Source organism: Melanostigma gelatinosum (genome assembly GCF_949748355.1).
Source record: "Melanostigma gelatinosum genome assembly, chromosome: 10".
Classification (NCBI taxonomy): domain Eukaryota; kingdom Metazoa; phylum Chordata; class Actinopteri; order Perciformes; family Zoarcidae; genus Melanostigma; species Melanostigma gelatinosum.
This window is the reverse complement of record NC_136643.1, coordinates 26,402,469-26,419,968: the sequence shown is the minus strand read 5'-3', so window position 1 is coordinate 26,419,968 and position 17,500 is coordinate 26,402,469. Positions and strand designations below refer to the sequence as shown.

General features: G+C 44.5%; 1 protein-coding gene across 2 annotated transcripts in view; it reads right to left on the bottom strand.

Moving 5' to 3' along the window:
• sema5ba (sema domain, seven thrombospondin repeats (type 1 and type 1-like), transmembrane domain (TM) and short cytoplasmic domain, (semaphorin) 5Ba) overlaps positions 1 to 17,500 on the bottom strand; it is a 127,518-nt gene that overhangs the window by 15,267 nt on the left and 94,751 nt on the right. For both annotated transcript variants that reach the window (XM_079277439.1, XM_079277440.1), the window contains exons 12-18: positions 9,953 to 10,070; positions 9,259 to 9,443; positions 7,716 to 7,859; positions 5,654 to 5,801; positions 4,744 to 4,969; positions 3,283 to 3,495; positions 2,028 to 2,198 (exon numbers count right to left, since the gene is read on the bottom strand). In XM_079277439.1, the coding sequence (XP_079133565.1) occupies positions 2,028 to 2,198; positions 3,283 to 3,495; positions 4,744 to 4,969; positions 5,654 to 5,801; positions 7,716 to 7,859; positions 9,259 to 9,443; positions 9,953 to 10,070 (1,205 nt within the window). The remainder of the gene's footprint in view (positions 1 to 2,027; positions 2,199 to 3,282; positions 3,496 to 4,743; positions 4,970 to 5,653; positions 5,802 to 7,715; positions 7,860 to 9,258; positions 9,444 to 9,952; positions 10,071 to 17,500) is intronic.

Here is a 17,500-nt window from a genome sequence, read left to right as displayed (position 1 = left end):
AGCGACCTGCGTGATCGTACTGTTGAGTCAGACCTGAGGCTCCTCGTTAGTATTCCGTCTCCACCGTCCGTCCCGCTGTCCTCCATTACTGCTGGAGACGTTAATCAAATGACCTGCGACAGCAGCATCAAATATCCCCGTGACTGACGGACGCCTCGCCTCCAATTACCCATCGGAGCAGCGAGATGACCCCGATAGACGGCCGTCAATAACCGAACGGGTGGAGGAGAGGTGGTTAGCAGACCGTCGATGGGGGACGGGTCGGTCCGCGTCAAACACAAACCAGATAGAGGAGGGGGATAGCATCTCGGGCCGGGGGAGACAAAAGGGCGGGAAGAGGTTTTTTCTCTTTCTGTGTCAGTAGCAGAGAGTGTTAGCGGAGTGTGTTAGCGGAGTGTGTTAGCAGGGAGTGTTAGCAGAGTGTGTTAGCGGAGTGTGTTAGCGGAGTGTGTTAGCAGGGAGTGTTAGCAGAGTGTGTTAGCGGAGTGTGTTAGCGGAGTGTGTTAGCGGAGTGTGTTAGCGGAGTGTGTTAGCAGGGAGTGTTAGCGGAGTGTGTTAGCGGAGAGTGTTAGCGGAGTGTGTTAGCGGAGTGTGTTAGCGGAGTGTGTTAGCGGAGTGTGTTAGCAGGGAGTGTTAGCAGAGTGTGTTAGCGGAGAGTGTTAGCGGAGAGTGTTAGCGGAGTGTGTTAGCGGAGTGTGTTAGCGGAGTGTGTTAGCGGAGTGTGTTAGCAGGGAGTGTTAGCAGAGTGTGTTAGCGGAGAGTGTTAGCGGAGAGTGTTAGCGGAGTGTGTGAGCAGAGAGTGTTAGCGGAGTATGTTAGCAGAGTGTGTTAGCGCTACTCTGCGTGTGAACGACGGTCCGGCTGATGAAGATGAAAAGCAGCTGAGGGGAAAAGGACGGTTCAGATGAAACCACCGTGTGAGGCAGATTATGAGACGAGGGACATGACCTCATACTGTCCACCACCTCTCCTTCAGAGGAGAGAGACAAAGAAACGTCTTCACAGTTCTTTCGCTTCTTTTTGTTGTCGTCGTGCATCTCTTTGTTATTGTCTTTATTCTAGTTTTTAAAATTACGTTTTGACTGTGGTTGTTTTTGTATCTCTTTTGGATCACTGACGACCTTTGGAGATGTTTTGTGTCTCTTTGTGGTCATTTCAAGTCTCTTCGAAGTCGTTCATCTTTGATGTCAATTTGTGTCTCTTTTATGTGTCATTGTAGCTGTGTTATGTCTCTCTGAAGTCATTTTGTGTCTCTTTGTACTTGTTTTGTGTTGCTTGTAGTTATTCTGTGTCTCTTTGTAGTGTTTTTATGTCTCTTTGAGGTCATTCTGTGTCTCTTTGTAGTTGTTTTATAGGACCCTACCCTGTAGGATGGTTCAGTAAACCATCCATGACTCAACACATACTGTGAAACACAAACACCTCCAGACAGCGAGGATTTGTCCGGGCCATTTTGGTTTTCCAGCTAAATGACTGAAGAGAAATCTGGCTGCGTCTGTTTTCATGTGAAACTCTAGAATCCGTCTCTTTCTTCTCTCCGGGTGGATTAGCAGACACATCTCTCATGAATATTTCAGTGTCCTTGTGAGAGCAGAATGGTAATAGATGGGGAGACACAGAGGACGTTGTTATACATCTCGCATCTCATCATCATATGTGAGAGGAAGGCTAACCTCCGAGCTAGTCATTTAATATAACTTTACCGTCAGAAACTTTTCAGTCGTTTGCTGAACTGCACCTTTAAAACATATTTGACTGAACTACGGTGGTAATTTAAAGTTTTATTTTATATTTATCCAGGTTTTAAGAAATATAGCTGCGACATTTGTCTCTGCTCGAGGTAAAACAAATGACATTAGTGCTGCGAACAGCATTGAGAATATTAATAATTCAACAGCAACGTGTCTTTCTGTTTGAACGTGTTCAGCGGACGACCTCGAGCAGGACGACGCTTTCCACTTCACCTCCTAATGTTTATCAATGACTCCCTCTGTGTTAAACTTGTGTGTGTGTGTGTGTGAGCTCACCGTCACAGGTGTGTGTGTTACACAGAGCCTCCTCAGTGTGCAGACCGAGGCAGATGTCTCCTCCGCTGGAGGGCGGCGGGCTGCTGCAGGAGCGAGAGCGCTGGTAGTGACCGCCGCCGCATCCCACCGAGCACTGGGACCAGGACGACCAGCAGGACCACGCCCCCTTTACTGGGAAGAGACGAGACGTTATTCATCATGAAGGAGAGACAAACAATAGAATACAAACATATATGAACAATAGAATAACTATTATTTAGTGCCAATTCATTTTACTGACACCAACATGAGTTTTTAAGGGTTTAAGATTTAACAACAACTTCAAATCTGATGACTTTGCAGTTTGCTAACGATGACGTGAGAGTGACTTTGATATCATTCACTTTGGACTCAATTAACACGAGGGATTTAAACTAATAAGCACTTCTTTCTTACCGTCTGCAGGGACAGTTTCTAAAACAAACTTTACTTTTTCAGGTCAGACGTTGTGATAATGAAACTTATAATTGAACTCAGGCAAACTGTGACTTACCGACGGACACGATGTCTGCCTGCCTTTTATCTCCCTCACACACACACACACACACACACACACTCTATTCATTTCAATCTCCACAGTGATCTATATTGCCTCCGTCCTTCTCTAATCTCATCATCAATTACTATTTGCTGCTCATTCTCTCTTTTGTCTGTGGCCTCGTCCTTCTGTCCTCCCTCACCTGTGTCTCCGGTGAGACCGCCGGATACACGTGACTCTCATGGCAAACGGCTTCCTGATTGGCCGCGGGGGGGGAATAATCCAAGGCCAGGCTTCCTCAGGTCACATGGTGTCAGCGGCTAAGCTAACCGCTACGGACGCTGACGTTTAAATACAGATTGTCTTTGCAGCAGCAATCATAAATTCATTATAATCGAATGTGTGTGTGTGTGTCCTCTGGTTTAATGTGCGTATCCTGTCAGTGCAGCAGTCTGTGGTCAGCTGATTATGATGAGATGAAAGCTGCTGCTAACCGTTAGCTAATGAAGCTAATGATGATGAACAGCAGTGTTTCATTGACCTTCCTCTCTGTCTCCACCTCAGTGTGCATCTATTTTATGTTCTGGCAGAGTGTTTTATATATCATATCTATATATGATATATATTATATGCAGATTTTCTGACTGAACACCAATAAATCCCTCACGTTATTCCTGTGCGTGTGTTTGTTGTGAATAATGAGCCTGAATGGACATTGTTTGTTGTGTCTTCACTCACCGGGACAGGCCTGGACGTTACAGTCCTGGTACTCCACGGGCGACCCCCGGCACGCCACGAGGGCGCTCTTCCCCTCCGGTCCGGAGCAGCTTCTGCGGCGGGTTCGGTAACCTTTAGAGCAGCTCTGAGAGCAGCTGGACCAGGTCTCCCACGAGGACCAGCCGGCACCCGCCACCCTCACCACGGGCGTCTTCAGGAGCTCCTCCACGAGCGCTGCAAGAGAGAGGAACCGTGGTTAGACGTCACAAAGAACAAATATATATACACATATATATTAAATAAATAACTGTAAATAGATTTATATAAATGTAAATGTGTATATGTATATGTGTGTGTGCGGCGCTGTCAGATTGAGAGCTCAAAGTATTCCTGCAGCGATGTGAAGCATGCAGATGGTTTGAGTGGTAGTCACACATTGTTCATGACTTTTCCAGCAGCCATATTTCTCTGTCTGTCCTTGTCTCAAACTCTATCTGTCTCTCAGGCGTCACGCCGTCGATGTTTCATCAGTTTGTCAGAGTCGATGCAGCAGCCCCCCCCCCCCCCCCCCCCCCCATCACCAGCAGGCTGACAGGAGGAAACGAGGAATCGATTCAGGAGAGGGAGGCGTGAAAAAGCCACCAGTGGACTGTGACCCAGTGTGTGTGTGTCTGTGTGTGAGAGTGTGTGTGTGTGTGTTTGTGTATGTGTGTGTGTGTGTGTGTGTGTCTGTGTGAGAGTGTGCTGGACTGTGACCCCGTCACTAACAGGATGTAGGGGAGCTAACAGGTCTTCATGCTCTTCTTCTCTTCTGTTTCTATGTGTTTCTGTAAACACTGACTCAGATAAGTGATTTGTTATCCAGCTGACATTTTTAAAAACAACAATTCTACTCCTCCTCCTCCTCCTCCTCCTCCTCCTCCTCCTCCTCACATTTCAAACTCTGCTAATTACGGTGAGGAGGTGGAGGAGCTTCTGTGTGAAGGAACCAGCGGTTCCCAACCTTTTTAGGCCGCGCACCCCCTTCTACATCCCGACCGGGACACCCCCCCCCCCCCCTTAATAAAAAAAACAAAAAAAGCAACAGAGCCCATTTACAGCTGAAATTGTACGTTTTTAATTTTAAATCTTACAAAGGGGATTTTTATAATTCATGTTTTTATTTTGTGAAAAATCCCACTTTTAAATTAAAATTACATTTAAAAAAAAATATTTAATATTATTACACCATCAGACGCCATTACACTTTTCCTCTCGCGCACTCCCTAGAGGCGAGCACCACTTTGGGAATCCCTGAGTTACACTGTGATGCCTTCAGGCTCTGCTCAGTGAACATGAGTACTGGCTGAAGGTTCATTATAACGTCGTCATGATGTGTTCACGTGTCATCTGTAAACTGCAGTGTTGGTGATAAACTAGAATGAATCCAGTAGTTTGTGGATCATCAATGTTCTATCGTCAGCATCGGCTGGTTGAACTTACTGTCCGTCTCGCAGGCTGCCGTTCCGTCGTTGGGACAGAAGCGCGTCTCCACCTTCCTGCGTCCGATCTGCAGCTCGTGAGGATCGGACAGGTGAGCTCGGCACATGTAGCGCATCCTCTGCTCCTGGCGGGCGCCGCCCTGCGTCACGTTGACGGGCATCCAGGGCGTCCAGGGCGTGTTCCTCTTCACCTCGGGACACGCCTCCAGGTTACAGGCCTTGTACTCCTGAATGAGGAAGAGGAGGTTTACAACTTAACCCTGCTAGAGGAATTCTAGACACCAGTTATTCTGCTCACTAGCTAACTAACCTCCAATACTGGACCAGTTTAAATGATAGTCACACGATGAAAGAGGTTCATGAAGTCTGTTCTGGAGATTTTCATATTGGTTGTGTGCAAATAGAAACGTTGAAGGAAGATCCATGAGGATCAACAGAATTCATCCTTCAGGAAACTAAGCATCCATTCACAGTGATTAGTTATTGAGATGTTTTAACTTTAAATCCATCTCTGACTCAAAGTGTGTCCTGTTCCTATGAAAGAGATGAACTGTTGATTCTTTCCTTAATCTGTTAAAACCTCCAGCTGCTCCACAGAGACCGTCAGTCATCTCAGAGATAACAATCACATTTGCGTTTTCCACATTAAAAACAAGAAGAAGAAGAAGAAGAAGAAAGGTGACATTTTGTTTTTGACGTGACAGATCTCGTTGACATTTAAAGAGACGGGAGTGAAACGTGGACGTGCTGACACCACGTCCTTATCAACCACGCTGCCCTTCCTTCATTAAAGTTCAGCCTCGTTAGAGGATCAACACGCATGGATTCACATCTTCTCACAAAGCCACAGCAACAACAATATGTGTCCCTGAACCGAGAGATGTGAGCTCCACGTGTCCTATGTTTCCTACCAGAGCACATCCTGGACAGCTGTTTCCGTTCTCACAGGACCGGACTCTGGAGTGGACTCCGCCTCCGCACTCTGTGCTGCACTTGGTCCAGGACACCCACGGGGACCAGAAGACCGGCTGGGGACAGGAGACGCCCTCGTTGCAGAACCTGAAGAGAGCGAGAGAGTTGGGTTTTATATTTATTTGTATATATTTATTATTTCTTTTTATATGTATATTATTTTATTATCTATATCTATATATATTCATTTATTTACAATTTTTTGTATGTATATGTGCGTGTGTATTCATTGTAACTTGATTTTTAATGCATAGCTTGAAAATCAATAAAAATCAAAAACATCGTTTTTGTCACTTGAGAATGTCATTTTTAGGAGATGTTTAGGTCTGAAACGGTGACTTGGACTCGATCTACTTGAGACTAAAGACTCGATCTACTTCAGACTAAAGACTCGATCTATTTGAGACTAAAGACTCGATCTACTTCAGACTAAAGACTCGATCTATTTGAGACTAAAGACTCGATCTACTTCAGACTAAAGACTCGATCTACTTCAGACTAAAGACTCGACCTACTTGAAACTAAAGACTCGATCTACTTGAGACTAAAGACTCGATCTACTTCAGACTAAAGACTCGACCTACTTGAAACTAAAGACTCGATCTACTTGAGACTAAAGACTCGATCTACTTGAGACTAAAGACTCGACCTACTTGAGACTAAAGACTCGACCTACTTGAGACTAAAGACTCGATCTACTTCAGACTAAAGACTCGACCTACTTGAGACTAAAGACTCGACCTACTTGAGACTAAAGACTCGACCTACTTGAGACTAAAGACTCGACCTATTTGAGACTAAAGACTCGACCTATTTGAGACTAAAGACTCGACCCACTTGAGACTAAAGACTCGACCTACTTCAGACTAAAGACTCGACCTACTTGAGACTAAAGACTCGATCTACTTCAGACTAAAGACTCGACCTACTTCAGACTAAAGACTCGACCTACTTGAGACTAAAGACTCGACCTACTTGAGACTAAAGACTCGACCTACTTGAGACTAAAGACTCGATCTACTTGAGACTAAAGACTCGACCTACTTGAGACTAAAGACTTGACCTACTTGAGACTAAAGACTCGATCTACTTGAGACTAAAGACTCGACCTACTTGAGACTAAAGACTCGACCTACTTGAGACTAAAGACTCGATCTACTTCAGACTAAAGACTCGACCTACTTGAGACTAAAGACTCGACCTACTTGAGACTAAAGACTCGACCTACTTGAGACTAAAGACTCGATCTACTTGAGACTAAAGACTCGACCTACTTGAGACTAAAGACTCGACCTACTTGAGACTAAAGACTCGACCTACTTGAGACTAAAGACTCGACCTACTTGAGACTAAAGACTCGACCTACTTGAGACTAAAGACTCGACCTACTTGAGACTAAAGACTCGACCTACTTGAGACTAAAGACTCGACCTACTTGAGACTAAAGACTCGATCTACTTGAGACTAAAGACTCGATCTACTTGAGAGTAAAGACTCGACCTACTTGAGACTAAAGACTCGACCTACTTGAGACTAAAGACTCGACCTATTTGAGACTAAAGACTCGACCTACTTGAGACTAAAGACTCGACCTATTTGAGACTAAAGACTCGACCTACTTGAGACTAAAGACTCGACCTACTTGAGACTAAAGACTCGACCTACTTGAGACTAAAGACTCGACCTATTTGAGACTAAAGACTCGACCTACTTGAGACTAAAGACTCGACCTACTTGAGACTAAAGACTCGATCCACTTGAGACTAAAGACTCGACCTACTTGAGACTAAAGACTCGACCTACTTGAGACTAAAGACTCGACCTACTTGAGACTAAAGACTCGACCTACTTGAGACTAAAGACTCGACCTACTTGAGACTAAAGACTTGACCTACTTGAGACTAAAGACTCGACCTACTTGAGACTAAAGACTCGACCTACTTGAGACTTGTTGTGTTTTGACCGCTAGTTTGAATAATAAATGTTATCTGTATACTTCACCTCTCGTCCCGGCTCGGCCCCACACACACCCGTCCTCCGTGTCGAGGCGACGGGTTGTTACAGGAACGCTGACGAAGCTCGAAGCCGGTACCGCAGGAAGTGCTGCACTGTCCCCATGACGACCACGGCGTCCAGCCTCCGTTTCTATGGCAACGGAGACAAAGGAAAAGAGAACCGCATGAAGAACCTTTTAGATTATTCGAATCATCACTAGAAACACGCATATGCACACACACACACACGCACACACACACACACACACGCACACACACGCACACACACACACACACACACACTCAATCTGTTTGAGTGCTCTGTTCCTGGGTCGCACTTCTCATGATTTAATTGCCACTTTCTGCAAAAGCACAATTCAATTTTAGAAACCACGGATTGAATCTTCGCCGGCGATCCTCCAGGATGACGTGGCCGAGCTGTGCGTCTGAGCTCTGCTCTCTGTGAGCTCTGATTGGACGGTTCCGTCTGCAGACGGAGGCGATGATCAGGTGTCATAGAGAACCTGGATGTTCTAATGAGAGTCCTCAGGTCGGTGATGTTTCTCGTGTTCTGTCCTGTGAGTTGAGCCCTCGAGGTGGAAGCTTCAAAGTCAGTCAGGACGCAGAGATGTTAGCGGTCTCTTGTGCTTTATGGGCTCCATCTCACTGAGCCACGCTACATTATAACCTCAATCTATGTCTTTATGATCGATCTCATTATTATATATACATTTGAAGCTCATACAGATAAAGAATAACACAGTTAGAACGACATAAATCATTAAAAGAGAAAGTGGAATTTCATTGATAATTTACTGTAGAAAGAATGGAAAACAATGATCTATATATTTATTCAACATGTTTCCACGAGTGTTTCCGATGTTGGAAAAAACATGGAGGCTCCACATGTTACAAATATGAAACTATTGACATGTTTGGGTTCAGAGGGTTACAACACAAAGAGGAGCTCTACATAAAGCAGAGACATGAATCAGGGCAAAAGAGAGAACACAATGAAATCAATTAAAATAATTAGAATACAATTAAACTAAATTAAAACCAGAGCTGGCAATGAATACAGGTTAAACTGTATAATTAAGATGTGATGGTTTCATTTCATGAGAGAAAAGCGCAGCTCAAAGCAGCTTGTGACCCGACGGCGTCCTGAGCATCTGAAGGAAACTATTGGGTTTCACTTCTTTACAAATATCAGAATTCTGCCCGAGGCTGCCGAGTCCTTTAAATCACTTCACGATCTGTTACTCTGTAATCATCCGCCGTTCAGAAAGAGTTCAGAGCAGGATTTCATTTGCTTCGTTCTCGTGCTTCTCTGACAACACATATCACAATCAATAACAACACCTCTTCCCTCTTTGTTTGTACATGTTTGTACATTTTGTTAGAAAACATCTGTCCACATTAGCAGTTATATCGTAATCATTATATGATTATTTCTTAATTTTCTGAGATAGGATGAGTGGTCCTCGGTAGTTCAAACCTTCACTGTATTAAATATGCCTCAGAATGAACATAACGTGGACGATTCCTACCTGGAGCAGTTGGAGACTTCGATGGTGGGGCCCTCACAGTTCCGGCCTCCACAGCGGGGGGGCGGGCTGTCACATGACCTGGAGCGACACGAGCACGAGCTCACGCCCTCCGCTCCGTCGTCGTTGTTGCACGGCTGCCATGGCGCCCAGGGTCCGAAGCCACCATTGGTGGTTTGGTTCCGCAGCTGGAAAACAGAAAAGAGTGTTTATTCTGTCAGATCATTGTAATTTAAATCATAAACAGTTCATAAGACGTAGTCGTCATGACGTCACCCACTGGTTTGTGGATGTTTTGAATTCTCGAGTTCAAAGATTTCGTCGTCGCCATCTTGTTTTTCTTTAAAAAAGTGACCATATCTGGACTGAGGAGGAGTGACGTAGAGACGCAGTACACGTCTCTGGTAGCCACCTGTCAATCAGTGTGTAGCCCCGCCCTAAAGCATCCCCTGCTTTATGGTCTGTGTGACTCTAAATGGACCATAATGTACTAAATGAACATCATGCTGTATTGAAGAAGACTTGAAACTAGAGATTGAGACATAAACTCATGTTTACAATGTTTACTGAGGGAATAAATCAAGAGAGAAGTAGAGTCATTTTCTATACACTTCTATACAACCAGAGGAGTCGTGGATAACGGGTGATGCCGACCACTGTGTCATGTGACTGATGACATCATCAGGTGTTTAGTTACCGGACACACGGTGATGTTCTGCTTCCACTGGCTCATGTTGGAGCTCTCCTCCAATGAGGTGCAGCGACGCTGCCTGAAGTCCCACCCACAGTACGGGTCCCTCGCCTCCAGACACAGTCTGTAGGGGGAGGAGAGAGGAGAGAGAGGAGGGGGGAGGAGGGGGGAGGAGAGAGGAGGGAGGAGGAGAGAGGAGGGGGGAGGAGAGAGGAGGGAGGAGGAGAGAGGAGGGAGGAGGAGAGAGGAGGGGGGAGGAGAGGAGGAGAGAGGAGGAGAGAGGAGATAGGAGAGAGAGAGGAGAGAGGAGGAGAGAGAGGAGGAGAGAGGAGAGAGGAGGAGAGAGGAGGGAGGAGGAGAGAGGAGGGAGGAGGAGAGAGGAGGGGGGCAGGAGGAGGGAGGAAGAGGAGAGAGAGGAGAGAGGAGGGGGGCAGGAGGAGGGAGGAAGAGGAGAGAGGAGGGAGGAGGAGACGGAGGGGAGAGGAGGGAGGAGAGAAGAGAGAGAGGAGGGAGGAGAGAGGAGAGAGAGGAGAGAGAGGAGAGAGAGGAGGAGAGAGGAGGGGGGAGGAGAGAGGAGGGAGGAGGAGAGAGGAGGGGGGCAGGAGGAGGGAGGAGGGGGGCAGGAGGAGGGAGGAAGAGGAGAGAGAGGAGAGAGGAGGGGGGCAGGAGGAGGGAGGAAGAGGAGAGAGGAGGGAGGAGGAGACGGAGGGGAGAGGAGGGAGGAGAGAAGAGAGAGAGGAGGGAGGAGAGAGAGGAGAGAGGAGAGAGAGGAGGGAGGAGAGAGAGGAGGGAGGAGGAGACAGAGGAGAGAGGAGGGAGGAGAGAGGAGGGGGGCAGGAGGAGGGAGGAAGAGGAGAGAGGAGGGAGGAGGAGACGGAGGGGAGAGGAGGGAGGAGAGAGAGGAAGGGGGGAGAAGGGGGAGGAAAGAAGAGAAAGGAGGAGGGAGGGGGGAGAGAAGCAAAATAAAGTTGATTAAAAACTTGTTTAACTTCTCATCAGTTTGAAGAATTCAACACTCAAATACACCAAAGATTTGACTCCACATCAGAATAACGTCTGGAGGTTAACGTCACAATGTTCTTTGTGAAAACACTTTGAAAAGGAAACGTTGTGGATCATCGATCTGTAGAGAACCTGTTCAGACACGTGAACCTCAGATTAATGAGTTCAACGTTGACCATCACAGTGTAAATAAAGTTTTACTGAGACATTTTCACGTTAATATAAAACAGATATTAGAGATGAATTATGAGCTGTTTATCTAACGCGAACTCTAAACACACTACTATACATCATTAAAAACAACAAGGACAACGTTAAATACAATCTTTTATTTCTATCATTTCAATGTTGTGTTTTTATGAAGAACAAAAACACGATAAGTGACCATAACAAAGTACAAGTATAACATTCAGTATTTGTGATGGTTTACTGACTTCAGAGCGTTTTGATCCGTGACTATATTCATATTCTACTGTCTCAAGTTATTGCCTTATTATTTTTAAATAAATAGAAATGCACAATTAAAATGAAATGAAAACAGTGAAATGTAAATGAAGCCGGTAATGACGACGCTAAGCCAGCACAGCTGATGTGGAACGCCGACCGAACAACTGCTCTCTGTTCAGCTGAGATGAGGCACTCCTGTTGTTGTGTTGTTGTTGTTGTTGTTGTTGTTGTTGTGTTGTTGTGGTGTTGTTGTTGTGTTGTTGTTGTTGTGGTGTTGTTGTGGTGTTGTTGTTTTTGTGTTGTTGTGTTGTTGTTGTGTTGTTGTGTTGTGGTGTTGTTGTTGTTGTGGTGTTGTGTTGTTGTGGTGGTGTGTTGTGGTGTGGTGGTGTGGTGGTGTGTGTGGAGTCAGTACAACTTTATTTACACTCTGATGGTTAACGTTAAACTTTATTTACACTCTGATGGTTAACGATAAACTTTATTTACACTCTGATGGTTAACGTTAAACTTTATTTACACTCTGATGGTTAACGTTAAACTTTATGTACACTCTGATGGTTAACGTTAAACTTTATTTACACTGTGATGGTTAACGTTAAACTTTATGTACACTCTGATGGTTAACGTTAAACTTTATTTACACTGTGATGGTTAACGATAAACTTTATTTACACTCTGATGGTTAACGATAAACTTTATTTACACTGTGATGGTTAACGTTAAACTTTATGTACACTCTGATGGTTAACATTAAACTTTATTTACACTGTGATGGTTAACGTTAAACTTTATTTACACTCTGATGGTTAACGTTAAACTTTATGTACACTCTGATGGTTAACATTAAACTTTATTTACACTGTGATGGTTAACGTTAAACTTTATTTACACTCTGATGGTTAACATTAAACTTTATTTACACTGTGATGGTTAACGTTAAACTTTATTTACACTCTGATGGTTAACGTTAAACTTTATTTACACTGTGATGGTTAACGTTAAACTTTATTTACACTGTGATGGTTAACGTTAAACTTTATTTACACTCTGATGGTTAACGTTAAACTTTATGTACACTCTGATGGTTAACGTTAAACTTTATGTACACTCTGATGGTTAACGTTAAACTTTATTTACACTGTGATGGTTAACGTTAAACTTTATTTACACTGTGATGGTTAACGTTAAACTTTATTTACACTCTGATGGTTAACGTTAAACTTTATTTACACTCTGATGGTTAACGATAAACTTTATTTACACTCTGATGGTTAACATTAAACTTTATTTACACTCTGATGGTTAACATCGCCCTTGAGCCATTTTGGCTCAAGGGCGACTACATTGTATTAGTGATGGCTGGTTGGCACGGTAACCATGGCTGAAGGAGCCTCATTTGGCTTCCTGATTACCAACACACACACACACACACACACACACACACACCATGACCGTGATCAGCTAAGCAGAACGATGTATGTGTTCGTATTTAAGGATGGAATGAATAACATGGTATTAATGTGGGAGGTGGGGCCTAATTAGCTCTGAGTAAAGACTCCCGACCTCAGAGAGACTCAGTTACAGCAGGATTCACCCGGTGTGCAGAAAAAAGAGCTGATCGAATCACGAAAAAAAGAGCTCTTTAGACCAGAAGAAAATGAAATCAGCTGGAGAGAAATACTGAGAAATGAAATCACTTGGCAGGTGAGGATGGTGGTAAAATATTCACACAGCTACAGGCTCCTAAAACACAAGAAATGATAACAGTCGCTCTGCATCAGTGTCCTTACAAATATATATCTATATAAATATATCTACATCCATCTGGATTCATCCATACATCCATCACTTATTTCAGCCAGTCTGTGCTGATTCATATCACAGACTGTTTATAAGAAGTCGATGTGACGTCTCTTGTTGGTTTGTCGACATTTTGATGCCTCAAGTTTGGCATTTTGGCCTTCGCCATCTTGTTTTTTTTGCAACCAGTAAACAGGAAGTGACCATATCTGGACTGAGGAGGAGTGATGTACAGATGCCGTGCACGTCTCTGGTAGAGACCTGTCAATCACTGTAGCCCCGCCCTAAAGCATCCCCTGCTTTATGGTCTGTGTGACTCTAAATGGACCATAATGTACTAAATGAACATCATGCTGTGTTGAAGAAGACTTGAAACTAGAGATTGAGACATAAACTCATGTTTACAATGTTTACTGAGGTAATAAATCAAGAGAGAAGTAGAGTCATTTTCTATAGACTTCTATACAACCAGAGGAGTCGCCCCCTGGTGGACACTAGAGAGAATGCAGCTTTAACACGTGAAGCTTTGGCTTCACTCTGCAGACCCGGAGGTTGACGACTGATCTATAAAGGACACTGCTATCCCACAATGCAATGCACAAAGGAAAAATAGCAGCAGAGGGAAAATCTTGGAAAACAAAGCAAACAAAGAAAGGTGTTTTAATACTAACGGTGAAACCAGTGTAGCATCCGTCCTGTTCCCTCCTGATTTACTTCCAGCTTTGCAGTGTCAGTATTTCCTCTCCAGTAGCTTCCTTCACCAGAAGCCATTAACAGAAGAGGATCTGCTATTGGAGAGGAAGAAGTGGGCGTTTAGCTCCCAGTCCGACGTTGTCTGCCGTTGCATAAAACACCAGCCGAGCGACTTCTCAGTGACTTCCTGTCCTGACGGCTTCGCCTCTACACGTCTGCTCGAGTGGCATCGGTGAGATAAATCTGCCTGGGTTCTCTCTGCGGGGGGTTTAATTGGCGTTTTAAATCGTTTGTGGACGTCATAAAAAAAGAAACACAGTGTCTCCTTTTTATTACAGGCCCTTAAACAACTAGACATAAAAACAACAGTTCACCTCGTCCTCTAATGGCCGGCCGTCGGGGGGTGTAATTGCAAATATGATCACCAGGAGTGATAAATTATGGATTTTAAACCGGCCATTATTAGCTGTAGTGCTGTCACTCTGGGAACGCATTAGCATCAGTCTGTCTGCAGGCTCGGTTTAACACAGGACTGCACACGACCGCCTCGCTCCGTCTCTCCACACCAGCAAAGGCCTTTTTTGTTTTTTTGTCTCTCTGGAGACCCACCGCTGACAGGCTCTCAGTCCTCGTCCTCTCCCCAGGAGACGGAGCTCATCCCTGGGGCTGTTTTCTCCCGCTGCGCTGGGCCGAGTCGGCCATTTAAGGGAGTCTGCTGGTGATGAATGGGGAAACACAGACAACTCCTGCTAGCACTCAGCGCTAATACATCCAATTAGGCCCAGTTGGAGGCAGCCCGAGGACTCTGGTGGTGCCAGGCTCCAAAAAATACAACAAAATAAAAAATGAGGGAAACAAAAGTGAGATGGCCGTCGGCCAAAAAATGCCTGCTGTCCTCCACGAACAATGTTATCCTCTGGTGAATAAACGCAGAGAGGCAGAGACGAGCTGCGAGAGATTCTGGTCCAGAAACATCGTTTACAAATAAAATGTATTATTATTATTATTACGACAGAGACAGATAGAGGAGGAGAAATATGAATACATAGAAAAGAAAGAAATAGAAAGAGGAAACGGAGACATAGAGGAAAGAAACTAGAAGTAAAGACTTATTTTTAGACTAGTTTGTTTCTCATATTTTATTGTACATGTTTGTATTTGTTATTCTTAAATCTTGTCTCATACTATAGCACTGTGTTTATTGTCAGACACAAATCATCAAGCCGAATAAAGTGTTGGTGATCTATGAGCAGCTGAAGTGATGAGGAGACTCAGAGACTCATGAGATATGTGAGCCTCTATTATCCAGCAGCCAAAGGTCACGACCTGAAGACCGAAAACACTTTGACTGAATCTATTGTTTCAAATAACCTGCAGCCAACGTACGAACTAGATTCATCACTAATGTCTTTCTCCATCTTCTAGACGTCCTGATAATCAGCTGGACCGTCTCCAGATCAGACTCGTCACTGTCACATACAACAGAAGACAAAGTGAAAGAATCTCATCTGTGGTGACTGTGGGAGCTCTGTGGAGCTCGGTTACAGCGTTACATTTTATTTTATTTGGCGGAGAACAGACAGCAGCTTTTAAATCCTCCAGACAAGATTCAAAAGGTTTCACTTCACACTTTCATCCGCTTACTCACAGAGTGAACGTCGTTTAGCTGCAGCTCATTTAACCGATGGAAGAGACAATCAGCGCTGCTGAGAGAGAACACATTCAACCTGGATGCTTCTCTTTCTTACAGAAACTGTTAAATGGGAGATTCATTATCCTCCAGGCAGAAGGGGATTCTACAGGAGGAGCCGGCTGGTCTTATTCACCAGCGACTAGAATCATGAACTGTTCTGTGTTTAGCTGAATAGTTCAGAGGAGATGAAACTGACAGAAGGCCGGCACGCAATTACAAATCTGTCTGACACTTCAGCACCACGGACAGCGCCATGGTGAACCAATGCTTCTGAAATACTATGGTCTCTACTACTGCACGCCAGGCCATCGTGACACTTCTTTGTGACTTGGACCCAATAGATCGATTCTATAGATCCATATTACCCGATTCAAAGGCTGGAGTAAACAATAATGGAAGAGTTTGATCATGATGAGGAGCTTCTCTACGGCTTTCTGCTCCACAAACCATCTTTGTGGCTCGCGACCCACCAGTTGAGAATCGCTGAAACAGCCCATGAAGCAGGGGATGCTTTAGGGCGGGGCTACACAGTGATTGACAGGTCTCTACCAGAGACGTATACGGCGTCTCTACGTCTCCTCCTCAGTCCAGATATGATCACTTCCTGTTCACTGGTTCCATAAAAAGAAGATGGCGACAATCAAACCGGTTAATTTGAGGCTTCTGACGTCAGTCAATTGTTTCTCCTATAAAATAACGACTAAACTGTTTTCAATTACATTTTGAGGGTGAAATGTTTTTTCTCCAAGATAACGGTCCCAGTTTGAAACACTTTCTTAAACTGAAACAAAACAAAGACAACTACAAAAGTACTTGGTTATGTTCAGTTATAAACATCATAGTTTGACTTAAAATGACAACACAATCAAAAGAAAAGCCATTAGCGATGTCACGTGACTGGATGGGAACGTAACTGTCAGGAGACACATCGCCGGCTTCCTCTCAGCAGAGATACGCGGTCCGTTATCGGAGCATGTTGCTCCTTCTCTTTCCCCCCAAAGGGAGCAGAGTAGTTTGACTCAGTCAGCATCACGGGATTTGAGAAGTGATGAGCTGGAGGTGAAGAAAGTCCAAATCAAGGTTGAACAAAAAGAGAGAAGGAAGAGAAACCAATACAGACAGAAAGAAACAGAGAGAGAACACCATGATGACACCAACGCCTGAAATAAAAGGAACAGCGTCGTGCAGCAGTATTAAAGACGTCTCCCTCTGTCTCTCTCTGTCTGTCTCCCTCTGTCTCCCTCTGTGTCTCCCTCTGTCTCCCTCTGTCTCTCTGTGTCTCCCTGTGTCTCTCTCTGTCTCTCTCTGTCTCCCTCTGTCTCCCTCTATCTCCCTCTGCCTCCCTCTCTCTCTGTCTCTCCCTCTGTCTCTCTGTGTCTCTCTGTGTCTCTGTCTCTGGATTTTACAGCGTCTGTCTGTGATAAATCATGATCAATACTGGATAACCAGGACCACCCTCTCCACCACCTCCTGCAGGGACAGAGGAGCACTTTGTCCAACAGACTGATGCAGCTCCGCTGTCACAAGGACAGATTCAGGAGAACATTCCTGTCCTCTGCCATCAGACTTTATAATGAAACACCTCGGGCCAGATCATCGTCCTCCACATCACTACTCACTGCTCACTGCTGGTTGCTGGGGTTGATTTTTGCACGACTGTTCTTCACCTCGTCAGATCATTCAACACTATTCTATTTCATTGTATATACTGTGCATATTCTATATTCTGATATTTTAATTTGTCCTACACTGTTATTCTATTGTATATGTTGTGCATTTTTTAATACTTAATATTTTGGTTTCTCTGCTACTTTGCTTCTTGGTGTGTCTTGCTGCTGAAACATACAAATTTCACCCTGGGGATAAATAAAGTACATATCCATCCATCCATCTATCTATTCATCTATCCATCCATCCAT